General features: G+C 45.7%; 1 protein-coding gene across 5 annotated transcripts; it reads right to left on the minus strand.

The window, feature by feature from the left end:
- Positions 1-1,742: 1,742 nt before the first annotated feature.
- SYCE1 (synaptonemal complex central element protein 1) lies at positions 1,743-11,938 on the minus strand. 5 transcript variants are annotated; one of them, XM_045439381.1, is made up of 13 exons: positions 11,730-11,938; positions 6,817-6,879; positions 6,149-6,205; positions 5,740-5,814; positions 5,062-5,109; positions 4,767-4,821; positions 3,963-4,052; positions 3,633-3,696; positions 2,757-2,823; positions 2,562-2,685; positions 2,376-2,486; positions 2,133-2,220; positions 1,743-1,889 (listed from the first exon to the last, which is right to left on the minus strand). In XM_045439381.1, exons 2-13 carry the CDS (start codon positions 6,842-6,844, stop codon positions 1,809-1,811), a joined length of 888 nt encoding a protein of 295 aa, XP_045295337.1. In that variant the 5' UTR covers positions 6,845-6,879; positions 11,730-11,938; the 3' UTR covers positions 1,743-1,808. The 5 variants fall into 5 exon arrangements, with proteins under 5 accessions (XP_045295337.1, XP_045295336.1, XP_045295333.1 ...); XM_045439380.1 differs by having other exon boundaries at positions 6,149-6,208; XM_045439377.1 differs by lacking the exon at positions 11,730-11,938 and adding an exon at positions 10,661-10,790.
- Between the last annotated feature and the right edge of the window lie 7,663 nt (positions 11,939-19,601).

Raw genomic sequence — 19,601 nt, forward strand, 5'->3', positions numbered from 1 at the left:
ATTTTGCCGTAGCATCCTGATTATGACCTGTAGCCTGCATTCATTTCATACTTCAGGGATCTTTGTTTCTGACTGGAGACGCTGGGAAGGAGGAACAGTTTTATTTTCACACCTAGGTAGTCCTGGCTCCTTGGTGTTTTGTCTAGATTGTTCTCTAAAACTGAACGATTTCTTTTAGCTCCTCTGTCTCTACCTATACCTATGGTAAGTGACTCTACCAGCTATGGATTTTTTTCTTTTTGTCTCAGCTAGAAACCCACCCTTGGTTGCTCTACTATGTGATGCTGGGGCTACACTTCTCTTATTCCAGCTGACACAATCTCTGGGTTTCCAAAGAAAGGGCCTAGAGGGAGATTGCAAGGCAGAGCAGGAAGGAGGATCTTCTTCCTTGGCAGATATCCATGTGGTTGTGAGCAGGGGTGGGGCAGGCCCTGGTCCTGTTTCTCTGTCTAGAACTTTAGTACAGTGAATAGTATTTGAACATACCCTAAAGTGCTTTAAACATTTCACTGGTAGGTATTAAAGAATGTACCTTCTATTCCTAGATTTTACACTTTTTTTAATTTAAATAGGAGTTGGATTTTGTCAAAGGCCTTTTGTGCATCTGTTGTAGTAATCGTGTCTTCTTATTTAATTAAAAAAAATTTAATCTTTATTTATTTTTGAGAGAGTGAGAGAGACAGAAGGAGAGCAGGGGAGGAACAGAGAGAGAGGGAGACCCAGAATCCAAAGCAGGCTCCAGGCTCTGAGCCGTCAGCACAGAGCCCGACGTAGGGCTCGAGCCCACGAGCCATGAGATCATGACCTGAACCGAAGCTGGACACTTAACCGACTGAGCCATCCAGGCGCCCCTCATGTGTCTTTTTTTATTGTGAATCACCTGAAGCTACAAAATTAGCTGAACTGCTGCTCTTCAAGGTGATTATTTCCATTGCTACTCAGGGGAATGTACTAATTTCCAGGCAATGCAGGAGTTGTTCTGATAAGGTGTAACCAATTCATTTATGACACAGGTCTGATTAACTCCATGTCAGAAAACTGGGAGATTTATGCCTGGTGTCTCTAACTGACGGAGTAATTTCCCACCATGTCACATTCCCCGTTCTTCCACAGAAACAGTACTCTCCAGGGAGCCTGTTTGGACCTCTCTGCAATCCCACCACGTTACTGTCCTACCTGGATGTGGGAGTCTTTCAAGACAAGGAATCTCTTCCTACTTCATTCACTGTATTGTGGTTCAGGAGCACTGCTGCCCTTTATTGGGTGAGTGCATTTTCATGGAGTCTTAGGTGATTGACTCCCAGCACACAGGATTTCTAAGACACTATGTTCTTGTGACATGTGTCGGTTACATGTTTTGTGCCCAGGAAGGCACAAACTACACTTGGTCTCCAATTATGTTTTTTTTTTTTTTTTTCTCAGCTAATCAGTGGAGACTGTGGGCAAGGGACTGACTGGATGAGAACCCCCAGCACCTCCATCCCCACTGTTGAGATTTCTGGGATTCGGTTTACTTCAGGCCTGAATAAGGAATTAAAGAAACAATCACACTGTGGCTTTGCAGACCTGCATCCTTCTGCCTGGGAACCCAGAACAGTATGTTAAGTCCTAGAAAGGAGCAGACCAGAGACTATGAGGGTAGGGAGGCCTGCTGTGGCCCTCTGGCTGAGGCCAAGGCTTTACACAGTCTCAGGGGCCAGACAAGCCCTACCCCCTCTGCATAAACTCAGCTGAGGCAGTTGTACTGAAATAGTGCCTTTATTTCCTGAAGTTCATGGAATATGCTCCAAGGCAAAAAGAGTCCTTGCCTAGGAGGGCATAGTACGGCCTTGCTTGGTGGGCAGCCCTGGGTCTTTCTCCTTGCTGACTCCTAGGAGCTTAGGATTGGCCTGTGGGAGGTCAGAGTCTGAGGAGGGAAATGTCCATGTATCCCTGTGCCCACACCCTCCCTGGGACCTGCCTCTTCCCACTCCACACTGCCAGCCCCTGCATTTCTGTCTTCTTTGTGCCCTGTGGGAGCACCCTTCCCCAAAGACCATCCTCTGAGGACTCTCGATCCCCTTCTTTGCCTTCCTGCACCCAGCTCCTTGCATGAGCTATTTCTGCTCCCTGCCACCCAACCCAGGGCTCACAAGTTCTCCTGGGCCAGCCCCTTCATCTTGTTTGCTTTGGGCTTGAGCAGGGATCTGCACCCCAAGCGTTTCCAGCTCTTCCTTAAGCCTGGACAGACAGAGGTAGGGTAGGAGTGTGGGGAGGGGGAAGGGGAGGAGAAAGGACAAGAGGCTGTGAAGAGACCAGGAGACAGGCTGAAAAGGGAGCAGAGATGCCTCAGCCACCTTCCCCTAGAGGACTGGGGGGACGGCCTCCACACGCACCTCTGCCTCTTTTGCTGTAGCTGCTGGCACTTCTGCTGCAGCTGTTCATGGTGCTGGGCAGCAGCCTCTAGGAGCTCCTGGGCCTTCCTGTTCTCCTCTTCAAACATATGTCTGAGGGGGGTGGGCATCAGCACTGGCATCTCCCTCCCTCCACCCCAGTCCCTGTCCCTGTCCTGCTCGTCTTACACTGCAGCTGCTGCCTCCTGGCTGCGGAGAAAGAGCCCCTCAGCAGTGGTCGAGCAACCGTCAGCCCCAAACTGGGAACACAGACGATGCTTCACGTCCTCCAGCTTTGCTTCCACGAGCTTCTCTGTGGCAGAAAGGGACAGATAAGCAGGGCAGTGCAAGGCAAATCAGGGCCTCCCCAATCTCCAGGCTCACCTTCCCTGAGCAATTGCTCCTTGCTGCTGTCCAGGGCGCCAATCTCCTGGGCCATCTGCTCTGGTCTCTGAGTAGGTAGAAAGGAGGCCTGTGCATGTATTTCGGCCTACCCCCATGCACCTCAGACAAGCCTACCTGGCTCTGGTCTTTACTCAGCCTGCCTCCCTTCCTAATACTCTGGCCCTCGGGACACACAGGGCACGTTCCAGCCTCAGGGTCTTTGTACTGGCCATCCTCTCCACCTGGAACTGTCTCACCCCAGATACCTGTGATGCTGTGCTTGAGAGGCTCACGAGGTGGTTAACGTTCGGTAATCTTGGAAGCTTTGACGTGAGGCAAGCATTTATTACAGGGGATCCTAAAAGCATCACTAACCAGAAGTGTTCCCTGGAGAATCATTTACTAGCCCTGTATTGCCGTTTCTCTTCCCCTTACGTGGCCTCTTCAATGAACCTCTCTCTCTATCCCAACGTCTGTTCTCTCTGCCCCTTTCACTTGGTATCTAGGATCCCCAAGGGGCAAACACCAGTCTGCTTGGTTCCCTGCTGTCTGCCCTGTGGCAGTCATGGCTGCAAACACATCCATGGATCTTCTCTATGGATAACCTTTCCTGACTTCATCAGGGCTCCTCCTGGTCACTTGCGGGGCCCTGGGGGAGCAGCAGAGAGGGCGGGCAGGGCCAGTGAAGAGGATGACACCGGGTGGCAGCGAGGGTGGGGATAAAGCACTGAGTTGAGGGCCATTTTGACGTTACGCCACCAAGGCTGGCTCAAAAGCCGGTGAGAGGAAGGAGGCCTGTGGCGTGACCTTCAGTTTGGGGCCAGGGACTCTTAGGGAAGATGTGTAAGGTGGGAGGAATGGCTGTGAGTGACTCACGTGGAACTCCCAGAGGTCCTTGTGCTGGCCCATCAGATCCTCCAGCTGTTCCTCAAAATCCAACCTGGGGGCCGGCCACACAAGATGAGGGACCATTGGCTGAGGCACCCCTCCCCAGCCAGGCCCAGGCCAGGGGTCTTCATGTACAGACCATGGGAGGCTTGCCCATGTTCTTTGCTTGGCAGGGAGCACCTTCCCCACCTTGACCTTCCAAACCTCAGGTCAGCCAGCTCCTCTTCTAACCCCCATCCCTGATATTACCTGCACCTACAACCCATCCTCGCACACTGCCCCCTCACCCCCCACCTGGCCTGGAGCACTGGGCTTCACCTCAGTTGCCTCTGTTTGTTCTTCTCGTCCTCGATCTGGGAGTTCAGGGCAGAAATTCGCTCCTTGCACTCCTGCAGCATGGTCTGCTTCCTGCGAAGAGGCAAAGCAGCCCTCAGTCATGTTCTCTGAAATGTCTCCCCAGGATGGGGCTGGGTGGGGCTTCTGCCTCCTCTTGGGATGTGTTGTAGCCTTCTAAATTGAGGTCCTTCTCTAGTAACTTCATGGGTTGGGGCATGAGCATGTGCCCCCTGGGAATAGTGTAGTCACCGGGGCATGGTCAACTGCGAACGAACACACACACGAACACACACACACACACACACACACTAACCTCATCCCAATTTCCCCACACAGTTCCAGTCTTGGTATGCCAGGGCTCAGTGACTCTGGTCACAAAATAAGCTAAACCAATGTTCAGGAAGTGGAGAGGTGGATTCACAAATACTGAGGTGGATGGAAGGGTCCCGATGAATAGAGAGAGACGGAATGGCTTGATGCCTCAACGAAGGGACAGATGAGTGGACAGACAGCCAAGGGGCCTATTTTGGGAAGAGTGACAGGCACAGAAGAAAAAACAGCCAAAGGAATTTGGTATTCTAGCAAACGAATGATTATCCCAGTGAGTGAGAGTGTTCTTAACACTACTGCCTACTGTTGGGTCCAAGGTGGGAAGACACGCATCTGACCTCTCCGTTTTAAAAACGGAGGAAATGAGAGCTCTGGGTCCATGACTGAGTTTCCCTCTTTCTCTACTCCCCCACAATGAAGGGGAAAGAAGAGCAAGGCCCAGCTGGAAGGTCTTACCTCTGTGCCTCACTTTCCTTCTCTTGGCAGTGGAGTCTGAGGATCCTTAGGGTCTCTGCAGGGATAGGAACCAAGGGCCCCAGGAGAACCCATTAAAGCATCAGGCCTGGGCACAGTTAATAGGGTCAGATCACGTGGAGTCTCGTGGACACCTGATTGGGCTTTGTAATTTGCTTCAAGTCTGGTGGAAGCCACAGGAGGGATGCAAGAGGGTTCAGCTGCTGTGGAGAGACTGTCACACTGCCTCTGCAGGGTGACAAAGGCAAAAGCCTGGACACAGAATAACTACAATTACCTTGCTTTTTGTTCAAGGTCTCTTTCAGACGTACTTCCTCTCCACTCACTGGAAAACACAGTAACATGTTCAGGCATCAGGTACCACCCACTGCACCCTCAGAGAGCATACCTGCCCACAGTCACACAGGCGGTTTGGGTCAACTGTACCCCAGTCCCAACTGTGGACCCCTTGAGTTGAGCCCCCTCCCATCTTGTGCCCACACTCCCTGATGTGGCAGCAAAGGGCCCTGATGTTGATAAAGAGTTGACTGTGAGGTCCTGCAGAGTGCCAGTGCACTTTACGTGGACGGGAGAGAAAGACACCTCATATGAACTGGGATATGGGCTATGAAGAAACACATCAAGCAGTAAGGGGAATGTGATCAGGTGGGGACAAGGTGCTGTCTTTAGATGGGATGACCGGGGTAGGTTTCTCTAAAAAGGGGACATTCGAGCTAAGAGCTGATGGTGATGATGTATGGCAATAGAAACCCGTGGTATCTGGGGCAGAAGAGTCTAGCAAAGGCCCTGAGGCGGGAGTATGCTTGGACAGTAGAGAGTGGGAGACTGGTAGGACCTGATGCCGCAGAGGGGGCAGGAGCCCTTGGCCGCAGCAAGAATGCTAAGGGTCCAGAATATTGAGTTCAGGAAGGCATGACACTGGGGACCTCTGGGTGACCGAACCCTGCATGCTTACGTGAGTCCATTTCCTTCTGCAGGGCCTCCCAAACAGTCCGGGCCTCTCCCAGCTCCTCACTGGCTTTCTTTTTTGCTGTGCCAGAAAAAAACAAAACAAAACAAGAAACCAGACAACGTGTAAGTGCAACATCCAACTACACCATTCCTTGCAAATAGTGACGTTTCACATTTGTCTTCAAGCAAACTGGACAGGGGGTGGGGAGGACACATTTTACAGGGCAAGAAATGAGGCTTCCAGAGCCCAAGCCCTTCTTGTTGGTCTCAGTTGGCAGCAGGGCCAGGTTCACGGACATGTGACTACAGCAGTTGCCTTTAGAAAAACCCACCCTTGGTTTGACCTGCTGCTGTGGTCCTGAAATACATACTTAGTAAGCCCCGCAAATCATGTAGCTTGTCCCTGAGCTCACCTTGCTGAACCTCATTAATCCGATTAATCAGGACCTCAACCCTGGGCTCTAGGCTTCCCGCTGTAGGGAGGAAAGGAGGTTGAATGGAGATGACAGGGCAGGCAGAGGGAGTTGGGGGCCCTACAGGGACTCTCATTCTGGGTAGAGGATACAAGGGAAAAAACAGAGATACTGAGTCAGGCTGTAGTCATCGCAGTCAAGAAAAATAGAGGGGCAAGGAATTAATTACAGCGTGAAGGAGTGGGGCATGCTCTTCAGATATGGGAAGACCTCTTGAAGGCCTTAAATCGAGGGGAGGGCAGTTCCCGGGTGGGGTGGTAGGTAGTCAGTGCAAAAGGCCTTCCCTGAAGTGGGAACATGGCTAGAAGAAGCCATGTGAGCACGCAGAGAGCAGCAGAGGTAAGGTGGAGGGAAAGGAGGTGAAGGTGAAAACCTGACCACATGGGTGGCTAGCAAGGGGGCTTGGGGGAAATGTTTTGCCTTCTATCCCCTTAGGCTTTAATTTCAAATCCTTGGGCTATATTTTTACTTCAAAGAAGTTTTAAAAAGTAGGAAAGAGCCAATGGGTTAATTTCCAAGGGTTGTGAATTGTGAGTCCTGGAACTTAATCCACTTCCGCCTTTTCCCAAAGCTCAGGCTGTGCCTCAGTTACAGAGAAGACATGTGACCTTTCTGCAACTTCTTCATCATTTCCATCAAGTCTTCAATTTTCTGTGAGGACTTGGCCTGCCCTGTGGAGACACAACCAAACATTTCATAATCCCAAAGGAGAGGGCCCAAGGAAGGGTCCAATAACTTTGGTATGGGACTGAGGGGGGCTCAGATCTCCAGCCAGAGTGGTGCTCTTGCCCCTTGTCTTGAGGTAGACACTGAATTCGAGAGGAGTCAGGCTATTTCACGGTCAACTTTTCCTAAAGTGTGAAATCATACCACAGAGTTTCCCTTAATAAAACTCAGGGCAAGGGGAGGGGTGAACTTTCACTGCCTGTACTATTCAAGACTGGGTCAAACCTCATGATGTAATAATGAAAGGAAAAGAAAGGAGGGGCAAAAAACAAAACAAAACTGGAAACAAGGGGTCAAAAGTCACTGTAACTGGCAGATGGCTAATTAACTAGAAAGTTCTAGAGTCTTATTAAAAAACCCCACAATGAATAGTAAGAAAATTTAATAAGACACCATGTCATTTGCACATAAATACAAAGAGCTATTCTATATACATAATCAATTACTCTGAAGCCTGTCAGTAGAATATTTCGTATTCACTTGTTTATAACCAATATAGGCACTTATTTTTAATTCCTTAATGAACTAGTAGATGTTGGCAATTATTAATGGTACTAACGTCACAAGAGAGATACATGGACATTATGAGCCACTTGATGTAAAAATACAATATAGGATTCTTGCCAAAAAAGAAGTCAGAGTAATGCCTTTTAATTCTCTTAATCTAAATACTAATTTAGGGAAAGTACAGGAACACAGGACACATGGGGATGCAATTAGTAACATCCAGACCAGGAACTTTACAGGAAAAAATCAGGATTTTTAACAAATTTTTTTTTGGGGGGGGGGGGGAGGAAAAAAGGAAGGTCCTTACAGATGAAAGGGGATTAAAAAGACATATACTCAATACTCAAAAACGGACTGTATTTAGATCCTGATTCGACAAGTGCACTTTAAAAAATATTGGTGACATAATCAGAGAAATTTGAAAACTGGGTTTTTGGTGAACCAGGAACTATTGTAGGTGTTATTCAGACAGGACAGTACTACTGTGGTTAGTTTTCTGGAAAGAGTACAGTACTATATTTTAGAGATGTTAGAGATACATATGGAAATATTTATGGATGATATGCTACGATGCCTGTGCTGCTTCAAAATGAAATAGTGGAGTGGGTGAGGATAAAAAGGAAACAAGGTTGGCCAAAAGCTTATAACAGTCAAAGTGGAAAAGATGGGCTCATGGGGGTAATTTTACACTTTGTTTTTGCTTTTTGTATATGCTTAAATTTTTCCATAATAAAAAGTTTTTAAAAAGCAACCAGTCAGGGGTGCCTGGCTGGCACATAGAGCATGTGACTCTTGCTCTCAGGGTTACAATTTTGAGCCCCATGTTGGGTGCAGAGAGTACTTAGAATAAAATCTTAAAAAAAAAAAAGCAATGAGTCAATATAAAGAAGGTAAACAATCACTGCTTTCAAAGAGTGGAAGAAAGGAGGGGACAGTTAAGCAAAAATTTTACAAATGGCCCATAAATACTTGACAAGATATACAATATCAGTCATGATTAATGAGATGAAAACAGCATATCGTACCTATCTGGTTGGTAAAAGATGAGTAAGTCTGACAATGGCCAGTGAGATGATGTGGGGAAATTCACAGACAGATAGGCTGGAAACTGATGTGACCTTTCAGAGGACAGTTTTACTACATCAGCATTTTGAAGGCATAATTCCAGTTCTAAGAATTTATGTATAAGACATGCTCATCTAAGTATGCAAAAGGCATGTTAAAAGACACGGAAGCAGTATTTGTCACGTCAAAAGTGGGAAACAACGTGGATGCCCATCAGCCGAAAAGTACGATCCATCCCCACAACAAAATACTGTGCAGCCATTGAAAAGGAGGTAGATTCATTATGCATTAAACATGGAAGGAGACCCTAGACAGATGAAAAGTCAGTAAAAAATTGTGCATATAGACTCCCATATGGCTACAAAAAGAGGTGAAATATATGCCAGTCTACAAACACATGCATACCACGTCCAGATAATTTTTTTTTTTTAATTTTTTTTTTCAATGTTTATTTATTTTTTGGGACAGAGAGAGACAGAGCATGAATGGGGGAGGGGCAGAGAGAGAGGGAGACACAGAATCGGAAACAGGCTCCAGGCTCTGAGCCATCAGCCCAGAGCCTGACGCGGGGCTCGAACTCACGGACCGCGAGATCGTGACCTGGCTGAAGTCGGACGCTTAACCGACTGCGCCACCCAGGCGCCCCACGTCCAGATAATTTGTGGCCAGAATCACCAAAATATTTTCAGCAGTAGTTACCTCTGGAGGGTAGGACTAGGAAGGGGGATGTTTGTCTTTCACCATACACACTTCTGCATATGGCTGTATTTTTTAAAGCTAACTGGCCCAAGTGACCCCAAATTGGTCTTTACAGTTTGTTTGGGCAACCGATTCCCCACGTATTATTAATAGCCTAGGCAGTGAGCTGCACTGTTTTTACCCTCTATTGCCTATGTAGTGCCCGCCATAAGGCAAAGCACAGCCTGGCAAGAAATACCTGTTGAATTAACAAAAAATCCGATCCCCCATTTGCTAACATTTCTGAACCTTGAGACTGAGTTGCAGACACAAGGCCTCATTACCCCAGAAGTCCCCGGTGTGAAGCGCAAAGGGCAAGGACACTCTCCTATGTAGTAAGCACCCTACAACGCATGTTGAAATACTCTGGTCTGATGTGATGGTGCCAGGAGATGGGGCTTTGGGGAGGTGATTGGGTCATGATGGCGGAGTCCTGACGAATGGGAGCAGTGCCTTTATAAAAGCGACCCCAGACAACTCCCCGGCCCTTCCCCCCCCCCCCCCCCCCCCCCGTGAGGATGCAGCCAGAGGATGGTCACGCAGGCACCAGGAGCTGGTCCTCACCAGACGCCCTATCTGCCGATGCCTTGGTCCCAGACTTCCAGCCTCCGGAGTCACGAGAAGCAAAGTTCAGTGGTCACGGGGCGATCCAGGTTAGGGTACTGCATTATAGCAGCGCAAACTCAGCCACTGGTGAAGTGACTAAACCACCCACGTGGACTAGCTTATGGGAGGCACCTGAAACAGCCACACCGGAAGGCTCCTTTGGCGCAGCCTTGGCCATCGGAGGCGTTTAATACAAGGGGTGCATATGCATCCGTCCCACTTTCCTCTTCATGCCTGGCTGCCACGCTCTGCTCCAGGTGAGCCTTGCGTGCGAAGGTTCGCTACTCACACCTCTCCTCTGTGGGACAGACACCCCGGAGGCGCGCCGGGTCCCAAGGCTGCACCAGTGTAGGTGGGTCTGAAGGGAGCGAGGGCAGGCTCAGCCCCTCGAGGGAGGGGAGTGTTCCAGGAGCGCACTGCGCAGCCGGGTGGCGCCACCCCTGCCCCCGGAGCTGGGAGCTCACTCAGGTCGGCGTCAGGGAGAAAAACAACGCGGACGCTGCGTGCCGCCGGCCTAGACCCAGCCTCGGAAAAGAATGCCCGGGTAAGAACCGTTCTGGGGCAGCAGGGACGCCCAGACGTGGCTGCGAGGACAGAGGAAGGGGGCTCACTCAGGAGCTGCGCGCAGAGAGCCGCTCGGCCCAACAGAAAGGGTGTCCCTGGGGCTACTTCACACAGCCGAGGCCGACCTGCCGGCGGTGACCCTGCGTTTCCTCGGCGGCGGGAGGAGCGGGGGTTGGGGGGCCGCCGCGTGTCCCCGCCACACCTCCCACGGCCGCCCCTGCCAGGGGCGTCGGGGCCCAGTACTACCTCCTGCCTTCTCAGCCGGGTCCGTGGCTCCCACCCGCTCCGCGCTCGGAGGCCCCAGCCGCCCCGCCATTTCCTCTGCTCGCAGACTTCCTCCGTGTTGGCGCCTCGGTTGGGATTGGGCCAAACCTGCGCGGGGGGGGGGGGGGGGGGGGGGGGCGGGGCGCCCGCGGCACGCCTGCGCAGTGCGCTCCAGGCGCGGTGAGCCTCGAGCTGAGGCGGGCTCAAAGGCTGAACACAGGTGCTAGTGCGCATGTTTAAAGTCTCTGGGGCCGCAAACTCAGAGTAGGGGAGGTGGGGGTGGGGCTACGTGGTCTTCCAGGCTTGCGATTGGCAGTTGAGGAGTCGGTGACTGCGCATGTGCAGACACCTCCAGCGGGGCCTCCCCGACTTTACCGAGCTTGCGGAGGTTAGGTGGAGAGCACCTTTGCCGTGTGTTGGGCCCAGGTTTGGATTCTTGTCTCTGCTGCTATTCCTTGCTGCACACCTGGGGGTGTAACCGCAGGAATGTAACCTCTAACTAGGCAGCATGGAATTTCTTGGAGTCTAGAGTGGGAAATTTACTCCTAGATCCTCGGGAGAGCGAGCTTGTCTCAACACTGCATTTGTCAATAAGTTTCTTGTTTTTCGTCTTACTCATTCTCTGTGCCTGGAAAAAGCTTTCCTTTGTTTAGTTCTGCGGAGCTATCCTTTATTTGCTGCACGGGGTGCTGCGTGATTTGTGAATCAGTTAGTAAAGCCAATTAGATACTTAAATTTACTTTTGTTAACATCTCCCCGTAATAAGGGACAAGTGAAGTGGAGGAGAAACAGAAGTTTAATAACACGGATTCCTCCTGTATACATGGAAGAAACCCAGGGAAGCTGAGTAGGTCCCTGAAATGGCTTACCACCACCTTACCTGCTATTATGGGCTAAAGATAAAGACTTTGTTTTGAGGAGCAAACAAGGGAAATGAGGGTATGGTGGTAACGGTGTCTTTCCCATTGATAAAAGTTTCTACAAATTTAGAGTCCTCCTTCTCTTCCTAGCACAAAAGGCGATTTTCCTTTTAAATGTAAATGTTCCTTACCTAAAGACAACTTCTACTCAGTCCTCAGAGTAGGACTTTTGTGTCTGCTGTTCGTTAAAATTAATCACACCTGTCAACCTTAAAAATAAAGCTACCGTTTATTTTACTGGCAAAAGCCAGGTTTATTTGGGAACAGTAGAGAATTGCCACTGTGACAAGCAAACTACCGCAAAAGCACCCGTGAGTCCTGAGAAGGAAGGAAGGAGAGGAGGTTCTTTTATAGAGGAGGCAGGGCGTCGGGAAGGGGGGCTGTTGTAAACTAAAAGTCTGTTGGCATAAACTGGGGGGCGGGGGGGGGGGCTGGAAGAGTAGTGGCTTCTCATTGGCTGGGCAGTGAGTGTCTCTCGTTGGCTGGGCTGTTGCTGGGGGAGGAAGAGGCCTTCTTTCCTCCTGCTGGGGTAGTGAAGTGCATCTACCTGCAAGGTGTCTCTTTTCCTGTTGCTAGAGTCTTAAGAGTGCCCCCTTCCAAACCTTAGGACTTAATTTCAGTGAGGTTTCTTATTATTAATTTTCCCAGGCGCAAACAATGCTTATCCCAAAGAGGCGTGCTCACTCCTCCTCCTGTGGAGTTGGCTTTGCATCCTCATGGGTAGGACCCTCCTGGAAGGTGGTGCTGAGTCCTCAGCTTCAGGGTAAGGTGGAGCTGTGGGAGGGAAGAGTGAGTAAGATGGAGCAGAGGCTTCCTATGTGTAGTGAATGGTGAAGAGTGTGGTCTTCGGAGGACCTGGTGGAGGAAAGGCTTGATGTGGAAACCTGAGTTTCTGTTTATTTTAGTGTGTGTGGTACAAGATTTTGTGTATGGTGTAACATACTGCCTTCTGTTGCTTGTGACTCATTTTCTCAGCGGTATTTGTTGAGGAGACTGTCCTCTCTGTGTAATTGACCATATTCTGCTGCAATGATCCTTGTACCTGGTTTCATCTCAACACTGTCAAGACTGTTTTGTTTACTATAGCTTTGTACAGCTTTGTTCTTTCTCAAGATGGGTTTGGCTATTCAGGCCCTCCGTGGTTTCATACATATTTCAGGATGGTTTTTTTTCTTGTTTGTTTTGTTTGTTTTGAAAAATGCCTTTAGAATTTTGGTCATGATTACACTGAATCTAGATTGCTTTAGGTTGAATGAACAATTAAAAAAAAATTTACAATCTACGAAGGTGAAATAACTTTCCATTTACTGGTCTCTTCTTCAATTTCTTTATCAACATCACATTGTTTTGATGCTATAGGATTTTCACATCTTTGTTAAATTTTTCCCTAGATATTTTATTATTTTGGAGGAAACTGTTAGTGATGTTGTTTTCTTAATTTTTTCTTGGTGAAGGTTTGTCATGAGTATGTAAGGATTAAGAATGTCCTGTCCCCTCAAGGTCCTTCTACTGGATTAGCAGTCAAATTGATATGACACAGATTAACGAGAGAAGATAAAATTTAATTTTGTGTATATGGGGAATCCAGAGAGACATGGGAATTCTGAAGACACTTGGGCAAAATGAAGCATATATGTCATCCTGAGCTAAAGACAAGGAGGTATGGGTCAGGTACCTCAAAGGGAAGGAATGCAGTTCACAGGAAGGTGAAAAAGAGTATGTGTTTGGTAAACAAATGTTTTCCTGTCCTCTCAGGCGGAATGAGACATAGAGGGCTTTAACCAAACAGACCTTGCTAGGTTCTTCCCTGTCTACCATACCTGGTTCATATCATGGTGAATAACTCTGTTCCTGGAGCAGGTCCTCTACCTAAATTCTTTTAGGCAGCTGTGTGGGAGGTAAAGAGCTTTTTCTGATTCTGCTTGGTTTTGATTAATTTATTTTTGAGAAACAGTGGGGGAGAGGAGGAGGAGGAGTCAAAGAGACAGAGAGAGAGATAGAGAGAGAGAGAGAGAGAGAGAGAGAGAGAGAGAGAATCTTAAGCAGGCTCCACACTAAGTAAGCATGGAGACTGATGCGGGGCTCGATGTCACAACTGTGAGTTTTTGACCTGAGCTGACATCAAGAGTCAGATGCTTCTGAGCCACCCAGGTGCCCCTTGATTGCTTTTTAAGTGAAAATAGTCTTCATGCCAAAGTGACTCACCTTGGGATCTGCCTTTGGACCCTACAAGTATATATAATCACAAGTGATTTCAGTATCTTGATTTTGTGTCCTGCAATTTCCCTGAAGTCATGTAAAAAGTGTCTTGTTGTTGTTGCTGCTGCTGGGTGATATGTAACATTGGGAATTTAGAAAATGGTACTGTTTTCTACCCAGGTCATCCTCAATAACCAAAACATAGGGGGCACTAATGTAAGCCTCACTCTATGGCCTTTAGTAACACATATCCTCTTAAAAGGGCCATTAATTTCACTTTGGGTGAATGGCATGTTGGCAGGCCTTGTCCCCTATCGTGAAGTTTCATGTTTTTTCCTTATTTTCTGGTGTGGTACTGATGTCATTGTTTTGAGACATAATTTAGTTTGCATTATTTTGAAATATACTAGAAAACTGCTGTAGCAGTGGAAATACTCATAACTTGACACTCAACTTCACCAGCTGTCATTGTTTTACTACCTCTGACAGTTCACACAAAAAGCTTGTATGTTTTACCCCCAAACAGGAAAAGTCTCCCTGAGAACTATGTCGTAATTTCCAAATGAGGAAATCATTATGGTTTCCTCATTATCATTGAATCCACAGGCCACTTCAGCTGTCACCACCTGTTCAAAAAGTGTGAAAGAGTCTTCTTCCAATATGACCAGGTTTCTTTTTTTCTGTACTTTTCTTAAGACTTTCCCTCATTTTGATAACCTTAGTTGATTGAAAGATCACAGGGGACTGAAATCTGGGTGGCCTTTTCTGTATGGCCTCTTTAAGTTGGTATGTTTTCAATTTTCATTCATGTTGTAATATATTTCAGTCGACATTCATTGTGCTTCAAATACATAACATACTATCAGCCATTCAGTGGGAAGAGTAGGGCGACCCTAAGCTTGTCTCATCACTTGAATATAGCTAGATAAATATAAAATCATTTGGAACACCCAAGAAATCCATCAGAAGTCTTAGAGAACAAAGCTACACATCTACAAACCAGAAAAGCAACCCATGGAAGCTTCTTGTAACAAGCAGGCCAAAACACACCTAAGGTCTAAGTTCCTATAGGTACTTTATTTTATTTTTTAAATTATTTTCTTTGATTTTTATATTTTAATTTTGTTTAATGTTGCTTGTTTTTCTTTCTCTCCAAGATGACAAAATGGAGGAATTCACCTAAAAGAAAGAACAGGAATAAATGATGGCCAGAGATTTAATCAATGCGGATATAAATAAGATGTCTGAAGTAAATTTATGTATGTATGTATGTATGTATGTATGTATGTATGTATGTATGTTTATTCTGAGAGAAAGAGAGAGAGAGAGAGAGAGAGAGAGAGAATGAGAGAGAGAATCCCAAGAAGGCTCTGCACTGACAGTGCATAGCCCAATGTGGGGCTCAAACTCATGAACTGTGAGATCATGAACTGAGCTGGAGTCAAATGTTGGACACTTAACCAACTGAGGTACCGAGGCACCCTGAACTAGAATTTGAAACCACAATTATAAGGATATTAGCCGGGCTTGAAAAAAGCATAGAAGACACTAGAGAATCCCTTACTGCAGAGATAAAATAACTAAAATCTAGTGAGGCCAAAATTAAAATTGCTATAACTGAAATGCAATCCCAAATGGAGGCCATAAAAACAAGGATGGGTGAAATCAGTAAATCAGTGTAGTAAATCGGTGATACAGAAGATAAAATTGTGGAAAATGATGAAGCTGAAAAGAAGAGGGAAAGAAAGGTCATGGACCATGAAGGCTGACTTAGGGAACTCAGTGGCATATTAAAACAGAATAATATTCATATCATAGGAGTCCCAGAATGAAGAGAGAAAGAGGGCTAAAAGGTTTATGTGCACAAATTATATCTGAAAACTTCCCTAATATGCGGAAAGACATAGACATCCAAGTCCAAGAAGCAGAGAACTCCCATTAAATTCAACAAAAGCCAATCATTGCCACGGTATATCATAGTCAAATTCCCAAAATGTGCAGACAAGGAAAGCATCCTGAAAGCAGCAAAGGAATAAAGTCCTTAACCTACAAGGGATGACATCAGGTTTGCAGCAGATCTGTCCACAGAAACATGGCAGACCAGAGAAGAGTGGCAGGATATAGCCAACATGCTGAATGGGAAAAATATGCACCAAGAATCCTTTATCCAGCATGAAAATAAGGAGAGATAAAGAGTTTCCCAGACAAAGAAAAACTAAAGGAGTTTGTGACCACTGAACTAGCCCTGCAAGAAATTTTCATGGGGACTCTTTGAGTGGAGGTAAAAAATGACCAAAGCAACAAAGACTAGAAAAGACCAGAGTTATCACTAGAAACACCAACTGTACAGGCACCAACATTGCACTAAATTCATATCTATTAATAATCAATCTGAATGTAAGTGGACTAAATGCTCCAAGCAAAAGGCATAGGGTATCAGAATGGATGAGAAAAGGAAGATCCATCTATGCTGCCTACAAGTGACTCATTGAGACCTAAAGACACCTGCAGATTGAAAGTGAGGGGATGGTTGGGGCACCTAGGTGGCTCAGTTGGTCAAGCGTCCTACTCTTGGTTTCAGCTTGGCTCATGATCTCACAGTGCAGAGCCTGCTTGAGATTGTGTCTCTCTCTGAAAATAAATAAATAAACTTTAAAAAATAAAAAAAGAAGATGTGCCAATTGTAAATATTTATTCTCCAATATGAAAGCATCCAAATATATAAATTAATTACTAACAAGCATAAAGAAACTCATTGACGATAATACAATAATAGTAGGGGACTTTAGCATGCCACATACAGCAGTGGACAGATATCTAAACAGAACCTCAACAAGGAAACAAGAGTTCTAAATGACACTGAATCAGATGGACTTAACAGATATATTGAGAACAAGTCATCCTAAAGCAGCAGAATACAATTCTTTTTGAGTGCCCAGGAAACGTTCTCCAGAATAGATCACATACCGGGTCACAAATCTGCTCTCAGCAAGTACAAAAAGATTGAGATCATACCGTGTATATTTTCAGATCACAACGCTATGGCACTTGAGGTCAACCACAAGAAAAAATTTGGAAAGCCCTCAAATACATGGAGCTTAAAGAACATCCTAGTAAAGAATGAATGGGTTAGCCAGAAAATTAAAGAAGAAATAAAAAGGTACATGGAAGCAAATGAAAATGAAAACATGACAGTCCAAAACCTTTGGGATGCAGTGAGGGCTGTCCTAGGAGGGAAATATATTGCAATACAGCTCTACCTCAAGAAGCAAAACAGGCCCCAAGTACACAACTTAACCTTACACCTAAAGGAGCTAGAAAAGGAGCAAGAAATAAAGCGTAACAACAACAACAACAACAACAAAACAGATAAAGCCTAAAGTCCGCAGAAGAAGGGAGCTGGAACAAAGGTTAGAGCTGGAATAAATGATATAGAAATAAACACACACACACACACACACACACACACACACACACACACACACAGAGACAAAATGGATCTGTGAAACTAAGAGCTGTAAAATGGATCTGTGAAACTAAGAGCTGATTCTTTGAAATAATTAACAAAATTGTTAAGCTCCTATGCAGACTTATTGTAAAGAAGAGAGAGGGGACCCACATAGATTTGAAAAAAATGAATGAAAGAAAAGAGACCACAACCAAGGACCCAAATAGATAAAATCATGTATAAAAGAGGAGAGATCACAACCAAGACCACAGAAATGCAAACAATTATAAGAGAATACTATGAAAATTATATGGTAACAAACTGTGCCATCTGGAAGAAATGGACCAATTCCTAGAAACACATACACTACCCAAAATGAAACAGGAAGAAATAGAAAATTTGAAAAGACCCATAATCAACAAAGAAATTGATCAGTAATCAAAAATCTCTCAACAGACGGATGAGTCCAGAGCCAGATGGATTTCCAGGGGAATTCTACCAGACATTTAAAGAAGAGTTAGTATCTATTCTTCTCAAACTGTTCCAAAAAATAGAAATGGGAGGAAAACTTCCAAACTCATTCTATGAAGCTAGCATTACCTTGAGGAGACTTGCAGGCCAGTTTCCCTGATGAACATGGATGCAAAAATTCTCAACAAGATACTATCAGATTGAATTCAACAGTACATTAAAACAATTATTCACCATAATCAAGTAGGATTTATTCCTGGGATGCAGGGCTGATTCAATAGTAGCAACTTAACATTATCCACCACAATAAGAGAAAAGATGAGCACCATATGATCCTGTCAGTAGATGCAGAAAAAGCATCTGACAAAATACAGCATTGTTTCTTGATAAAAAACCCTCAACAAAGTAGGGATAGATGGAACATACCTGAACATCATAAAAGCCATATATGAAAGACCCACAGCTGATATCATTTCCAACGGGGAAAAATGAGAGCCTTTCCATTATGGTCAGGAACAAGAAGCCCTCTCACCATTACTATTTAGCACGGTACTGGGAGTTGGCTTCACTAATGAGACAACAACAACAGTAAAAATAAAAGGCGTCCATGTTTGCAAGGAAGAGGTCAAACTTCCACTATTTGCAGAGGGTGTGATACTCTATGTATAAAACCTGAAAGACCACACACAAAAAAATTGCTAGAACTAATATATGAATTCAACAAAGTATTAGGATATAAAATGGACATGCAGAAATCTGTTGCATTTCTCTGCACCAATAGCGAAGCAGGAGAAAGAGAAGTCAAGGAATTGATTTCATTTACAATTGCACCAAAAACTGTAAGATAATAAGGAATAAACCTAACCAAGGAAGTAAAAGATGTGTACCTGAAAACGATAGAACATTTATGAAAGAAATTGAAGAGGACACAAAGAAATGGAAAAGCATCCCATGCTCATGGATTGGATGAAAAAAATATTGTTAAAATGTCTATACTACCCAAATCAAACTACACATTTAATACAATCCCTATCAAAATACCACCAGCATTTTTTGCAGAGCTGGAACAAAGCTTCCTAAAATTTGTATGGAGCTACAGAATACCCTGAATAGCCAAAGTAATCCTGAGAAAGAAAAACAGAACTGGAGGCATCGCAATTCCAGATTTCAAGCTAATTTGCAAAGCGGTAGACATCAAGACAGTAGGGTGCTGGAACAAAAAACAGACACATGGATCAATGGCATAGAATAGAAAACCCAGAAATGGACGCACAACTCTATGGTCAACTAAACTTGGTCAGAGCAGGAAAGGATATCCAACGGACAGACGACAATCTCTTCAACAAGTGGTGTTAGGAAAACTGGACAGCAATGTGCAGAAGAATGAACCTGGATCGCTTTATTACACCATGCACAAAAATAAATTCAAAGTGGATGAAAGAACTAAATGTGAGACCGAAAACAATCAAAATCCCAGAGGAGAACACAGGACGCAACCTCTTTGACCTCAGCCTCAGCAACTTCTTACTAGACATGTTGCTAAAGGCAAGGGAAACAAAAGCAAACATGAACTATTGGGACTTCATCAAGATAAGAAGCTCCCGCAGAGTGAAGGAAACAATCAACAAAACTAAAAAGCAGCCTAGGGAATGGGAAAATATATTTGCAAAAGACATATCTGATATTAGCATCCAAAATCTATAGAGAATTTACCAAACGAAACACCAAAAAAAAAATAATCCGGTGAAGAAAAGGGTTAGGGTTAGGGGTTGGGGGTTGGGGGTTAGGGGTTAGGGTTAGGGTTGGGGTTAGGGGTTAGGGTTAGGGTTAGGGTTAGGGTTAGGGTTAGGGTTAGGGTTAGGGTTAGGGTTAGGGTTAGGGTTAG

Source organism: Leopardus geoffroyi, chromosome D2, assembly GCF_018350155.1.
Source record: "Leopardus geoffroyi isolate Oge1 chromosome D2, O.geoffroyi_Oge1_pat1.0, whole genome shotgun sequence".
NCBI classification, from domain to species: Eukaryota; Metazoa; Chordata; class Mammalia; order Carnivora; family Felidae; genus Leopardus; species Leopardus geoffroyi.

Coding starts and splice junctions, on each gene's coding strand:
- SYCE1 (XM_045439376.1), bottom strand. CDS start 10,730: ATGGCGGGGCGGCTGGGGCCTCCGAGCGCGGAGCGGGTGGGAGCCACG. Junction 2,487..2,561: donor CAGGAGGCAGCAGCTGCAGT/GTAAGACGAGCA, acceptor CACCCCCCTCAG/ACATATGTTTGAAGAGGAGA. Junction 2,221..2,375: donor CTACAGCAAAAGAGGCAGAG/GTGCGTGTGGAG, acceptor CTGTCTGTCCAG/GCTTAAGGAAGAGCTGGAAA.